General features: G+C 35.2%; 1 protein-coding gene across 1 annotated transcript; it reads right to left on the bottom strand.

The window, feature by feature from the left end:
* LOC107610160 (probable galacturonosyltransferase-like 1) lies at positions 800-2,773 on the bottom strand. Its single transcript, XM_016312252.2, has one exon. The coding sequence runs from the start codon at positions 2,539-2,541 to the stop codon at positions 1,192-1,194; it is 1,350 nt and encodes a 449-aa protein (XP_016167738.1). The 5' UTR covers positions 2,542-2,773; the 3' UTR covers positions 800-1,191.

The following is a 6,948-nucleotide window of genomic DNA, read 5'->3' as shown; positions in this document are numbered from 1 at the left end:
AAATTAATAATTAAATAATAATAAAAAATAATAAATTATGATCATTTTACGGGATTCTTCCATGCTTAATCTTTGTAAACTTGCTTCGCGTTGGTAGATATCTTGATGTCCTCCCAAGTTTTCGTTCATTATATTCCACCACCGACACTGCCTTTTCTTTTTGCAAATTTTCAAATAAAAAAGAACATATAAAATTAAAGCCTTTTTTGTGTAAAGGATATAAACAGTGGTTATTTTAAGGTTGGGAACGGGAATAAGGAAGAACAAGTGGGAATGAAATGAATTGGAAGAATAATAATATCTTACAGGTTGTCAAATGATGGATAGTCATGTTCAATAGTCATTGACCATGTTACTGTAATGTATTATTTGAGGATCTGGTGGTGCATACAAAATAATATACTAAAGTAAAAAAATAAGAATTTCATTATTATTAAATTTATTATTTTTATACATATGTAAATTTTATTATTTTGATTTAAAGTTGACTAAAATTTATTTTTTTTTATTTTATAAATCTCTTTATTTCAAAGAAGTTTGATATTTATTTATGATACATATGAATTTTTTTTTTCTTTTGAAATGCATATATACACAGCCACGTATTGAAACCATATCTCAGCTATAGCCAGGAATCGACCCATGTATGGTTGTCTCAGGAGCAATGTCATTGCCACTTTTGCACATAGCTTGGCCATATATAACAATTATCAGCAGCACAGCTAGCATGTATAATAACGATGATGGAAAAATAAAACGACTAAACGAGAAAAGAAAGCATAAAATTCAGGAAATAATATGAATAATTGTCTACACATTTCTTTATTTTATTATTATTTTTAAGAAGTATAATTCAGGCATCCAGCTTAAAAATAAGGAGCTCTTGAGAATTATTATGATATGCACAGTTATTGGATACAACAACAGTAATATAACAGAGTAGACAATTATTAATTGGATCAATTATCTATCCGTCACTGCTGGAAAATGAATATCATACTATCATCACTAGTCACCTTCACCTTTCATATCTGAATCTTTGTTACCCTCTCTGCACTCTTCCTCCTTCTTCAAATCGCATAATATGTACCTATATATGTATTTATGTATATCTGTATATATGTATAGATCGAATAATCCAAAATTTTATAAACACGTGAATGATAATCGAAGCATGTTAGATAGCTAGCTTCAAGAATCAAGAGAAAATGGAGTGAGCAACAGATCATAAGGTGCCCAAAGAGCATCCAAAGGGCAAGGCCTATTAGCGTCCAACCTCACCCATGGCTTACCTTTGCCACTCCAATGCAACAAACTCACAGGACCAGGGTGCAGATCTCTGCACAAACCACGAAAATTGTCACCACCCAAACCATGCTGGTTCCACCTATGATCCACAGTAGCAATATTTCCAGCGAAAACAAGAAGAAACGGTGGCAGAGAACCAAGCTCGTAGATCCTCGTCCTCTTCTGCACCTCCATCCACTCCTCGATCTTCCTCGTGTAATCTCCATGGCGCCACCGATCCAGATCGATCACCATGACCCCTGTGTTGAAGTAGCAAGGCTCTCTGTTCGCGAATGTAAGCGACAGAGAAGGATTCGACCAGAATGTTTGTGTGAAGTATGCTGTGAAATTCGCGTTGCAGTATTGCGGCGCTGCAAGAACCGCCGTTTGGCCTAGTGGGGTGGCTGCGAGTTTCGCAATGTCGTCGACGAGTATGAGGTCGGAGTCCAAGTAGACGACGCGGCGGACGCAGAGTGGAAGGAGATTGGCAAGGTAGCTGCGGGCGTAGTTAAGAGGGCAGTCAAGTGCGGAGCGGATTGAGGTGGAGATGAGGCCGGAGACGGTGGCGTTGTCGAAATGATAAAGGTGGAACTTGAGGTAAGGGAAGGAGTTGGAGATGGCGGCGCGTAGGAGTGACGCGTTGGAGGAGCAGACGAAGTGGAAGAAGATGTTTTGTGGGCAGGAAGAGTGTTGGAGGACTGAAAGGATTGCAGCCATGGATCCTCGGATGTATGTTGTGTCTAGAGTCATTGCCACGTGTACTGCTTCCTCCGAGCATATGTACGTGTCCGTGTCCGTATCGGTGTTAGTGTCATCGCTGTCGGTGTCCATGACGGAGGGGCAGTCCGGGGAGTTGTAGAATTGAGGTGCTTCCTTGAACTGATGGGGAATAATGGTGGCGTTTTTGGCTTTGTTGGTGGTGGAAGAGCATAAACATGAACATGGAAGCAATAAGAGACCTGTGAAGAAGAGTAGTAATGTTTTTGGTTTTGTTAATCTAGATTGCATAGTTTTGTTAATCTTTTGAGAATGGAAAATGGCGTGTGGGTGTGAGACTCTGAGCTGGGTTTGAATTTTGGGATCTATGAGGTGGCTTATAATTGGAGAATGTGGAGAATGAGGTTTCAAACACGCTTTTGGTCTCCCTCTAGTAATGAAAATATCAATTAAAAAATGTGGAGAAAAAAGAAAGAGTAGCTGGATGGGGTGCAGGGTTTGGGAGGCAAAGTCAAGAATATATGAAGGGTGGTACATGTGGGTAGGGTTCACATTGCTGGTTATGGACTTGTCGTGGATGGTTTGCTAGCATTTTCAGGTTTCGGATTGGGACCCTCATCTAAGCTTCTCTGTTTTCTTCGTCATGCCATCATTAACTCATCATCATTGATATGTCTATGTAGACTGCTATTCTAACTTGAATTTAAAATATTGAGGGTATACCTTTTACTTTACAGGGTAGTAGGGTACATATCCTTGTACCGTGATCCATGGAACGGCAGAGAATGTATCTCATTAATGTGGTAATAAAGTCAGTAAAAATAGCGTCGGTTGATGATAAAAATCAACTAACAATTTTTTTTAAAAAAAAAAACATTATACTTTTCTATGTAAATGTTCTTAAAGTTTGATTCTAGTCAATAATTTATTACATGCACAGTTCAGGAATAGCCAAATTGATTACGGAATAAAAATGTGTTTGGGAATTAAGAGAAGCTTCTCCCTTCCGTACAGAGTAAACATTACTTGAATGAGACACAAAACTGGAAAAGAGTATCGCTGATGTCCTCTCTTTATATTTGCTGGGTTTCTTTTTCTTCGCCATAGCAAGCGTTGTTTTTAAGGAGACTTCCCTCATAGGAACACGCATTCAATGTTGTTGAGGGTTCATGGTCATACCATTTATTTTCCTTTCAGTTTTTCTTCCTCTCTTGCATAGGCAAATGGTGAACAATCACATCTTCATCTGAAAACTATGTCCCATCAACCGAATCTTCCTCCAAGCACTGTGAATAAGTATAGCACATAAGCATTAACTAAATTAAAATGAAATCACCATAGAATTGGTTAAATCAAAGGATTTTGTTAGGAGTATTGACTGAAGAATTTTTAAGCTTTTTATAGCATAGATACCACATGGTGACCAGATTTTGTAGCTGTCGCCTGTAATCTACTACAATAAATACACAATAATAAACATTCACGCCGAAAATATTTGGTAACAAAAAATTATTAATTATGTTATATATAAAATTTTTTGGGAGCCTACTTAGATAAAGATGCTGAAAACGCCTTTTTATAAAGATGTTTTTTAATAATTAAAATTTAACACATATAATTGATTAAATCGTGTTATTTTTGTCAAAATTAGACTAGACAAATTGATTTGACCGAAAAATGGTGAATCAAATCTTGAACGAGTCTAAATTAATATTATTTTTTATAGAAAATGACTACAATACCCTATTATAGAAAATGACTAAAATACTTCTGTTCGTGTCTGAAAATAGATTCCGAGGTATAGCCTGTTATGTTAGGTAGAGTTTGTTTTCGGAAACAGGACACAGAGACATGGACAATACATATTTAAAATGTGTTTGGAAGTAGAGACATGGACATGGAACACATTGTCTTCGAGACAGTTTTTTATATTTTTGTGTCTACTTTTTTTACGAAGGACAATGATAGACACGAGATTTGGAAGAGTGGACACGGACTTTTTTATAAATTTTGTTTTCCTTTTTGTCCATAGATATTTTTTATTATTCCACTATTATCTCTTCTTATTTTTCCTATAATTAGTCTTGAAACTTTTGAAAGATAAATATTATTAGAGGTAAAATTGATCTTTTAAAATGCTAAAAAATAATTTATAAGTTGTAATTGATTTTATATAATTTAAAAATAAATCATTTTTTAGATAAAAAAATATTTTTCTAAATAAAAATAAATTTTTATGTGCAAAAATTATTTTTTTCATGTAAAAACAGATTCTTTTTTAAAACTGATTTTTTATTTAAAATTAATTTGGCTTATTAACCTAAACAAAATTTTTTATTAATCAAACTCAGATCTATTTTTTTATTAATCTTAACCATATGTATTCCTACATATTAATAATGAATTTAAAAAAAAATAAATATATTTATAATTTTTATTTTAATATAAATACTATTATATATTTTTTTATTAAAATTTTTGGTCTCTTCAAACATTTTTTCAAGTTTCGTCTGTATTCCTACGTACTCTCATTCTCTATTAAATTAGTTTGTACTTGATATAGAAAATTTGGAATCATATGGTTATTTTAGTCATTTCATATAATATTTTAGTCTTGTCCATGTGTATCCAAACATAATACTGGACATTACATTAGTGTTTTGTACATCGTATCCAAACACAATAGACAAACAATAATTCTTAGTGTCTCTATTGTCTCTATCTCAATGTCATGTGTCTTTGAAAACAAACGTAGCCTTAGTGCTTGAACTTGCTTTCCTTGGGAGTGAGAGGAAGGAACATCGTCTTCTTGTAAGGACGGCAGCGTTGGGCACCTACAAAGGGACTCCAACGCTGAAGTTAGTAAGAGTGTGAGTAATAGAGATCATATTCAAAGTGAATAACGTACCTCTTTCATATCAGGAGTGGATATATTTATAGAATTGCTGTGTTATAGGCGGTTACTTAGTGGGCCTAATTATGTGATAACTGCTCTTTAGTGAGCTTCTTTAGAGAGATTTGCGGAGAGATTCCTGTGCCCATTTGGGTTAGCACGTAGTTACTTGATTTTATGGGATAAGTCCGTTAGGAGAGCAAAACACGTACTCTCCACATACTCCTGATATAGCATGTGTGTATTTAGTTTTAACTAGATTCCGATTTATAGTTTGACCTGAGCCGAAGTATAGCCAATGGACGGAACATAGCCTCCAAGCTTGATCTGTGAAAATTTTCAATTAAACAGGTTGAGCTTCCGAAAAATGAAAAAAAAAATTGGTAGTGAAAAAGTGATATTGAAAGATTGTAAACGATCGAACAGATGAAATAGATAAACAAATAAATAAAGATGAATAAAAAAGATTAGAATGTGAGATAGTTATGGCTATTCAATGAGTGGTAGCCCCCAAACTTAGTCCGTTAGTCGATATTTATTAAAACTAATTGAATGGTAAGAGTTGTTCGAACAATATAATTATGTAGGGGGATACTTTTCTGCTTGAGAACAATTTTTCATAGATGACATATAGTATTTGATTGATGCGACTGAAAAGTTCAAAAATATGTATTCGTTGACCGAATCGATTGTATGATCCGAGGATGCAATGATCAATTGTCTTGAGAATTTTTCTAACCCACAGCAACTTATTGGCGAATTTCTTGCCCAAACAATTAATTATTGAATATTGAGTGAATAATAAAGATTTGTAACATAAATAAAATGGATTGAAAGTAAACATGCATAAATTATTGTAAAATAGAAAAATAAATTGAGATAATTACTAATTGAGTTTATTTTTTGATTGGTAAAAAGTCATTTTTTTCGGATTGATTAATAGCCAATTTTGTTTTCCGATGGATTGATTGATTGATTTTGATATATGAAATGATAAGATACATACATAATGTGAAGCAATTCGAATATATAGAGTAGTAGATGCCTCGTAGGAAGCTATGATGTATTGAAAGTTGACATAAAAGATTTATATGAGCAAATTAGATTATACATATACATAATTTTACCGAAGTAGAAATGTCAACGGTGACTTATAGGTAAGGTTCATAAGTTATAACTCGGTTTGAGTTGGAGGAGAAGGTGAAATTTGCTCGCGTACGATCGAGGTCCATTCTCATAAGTTGAAGGTGAAAAATTGAAGACACATTAAACATGTCCTGTTCCAATCGCCAATACATTAAGAATAAATTTTGTTAAATACATATTCTGAAATGGATAAGTACTTTTTTCGTCCCCAAGGTTTGGGGTCGAAATCAAAATCGTTCCCGACCTTTTTTTCTTATTAAAATCATTCTCAACATTCAAAAACGCTTTAAAATCATCTTTTCCCGAATTTTTGGACTAAAATATCCTCATCATCATCATTCTCCTCTTCACCTTCCTTACCCCACCACCTCCACTGCCACCAACATTACCACCACAACCACCATCAACAATTCAACACCAACACCACCACTACCACCACCACCACCACCACCAACACAAACACCACCACCAACACCAACCAACACCAACACCAAGACCACCAAACAACAGTAATAACACCAGACTCCGTAACCCCCACCCCCTTCCTCATGCCCCTCTCTTCATGGTCATCATCATCATCATCAACAGATTTCATCAACAACAAATTTTTTCAAAATTCAGAAATTCAAATTTCAGCAATAACAAATTTCATCAACAACAACAGATTTCATCAAAAATCCAGTTCACAGAAGAAGAAGAAAAAAAAGAAGAAGAAGAAGCGGTGATGCGGTGCGATACGGTGCGGCAGGACGGTGGTGCGGTGGTGCGACGGTATGGAAAAGAAGAAGAAGAAGAAGAAGAGGAAGAAGAAGATGTTTGTGCGGTGGTGCGGTGCGGTGCGGCAAGACGGTAGGGCGGCGGTGCGGTGTGGTGCGGCAGGACGGCAAAGCAGCAGGGCAGGGCGG

Source organism: Arachis ipaensis, chromosome B07 (genome assembly GCF_000816755.2).
Source record: "Arachis ipaensis cultivar K30076 chromosome B07, Araip1.1, whole genome shotgun sequence".
NCBI lineage: Eukaryota > Viridiplantae > Streptophyta > Magnoliopsida > Fabales > Fabaceae > Arachis > Arachis ipaensis.
The sequence above is the reverse complement of the archived record's forward strand: the minus strand, read 5'-3'. Positions and strand labels throughout refer to the sequence as shown.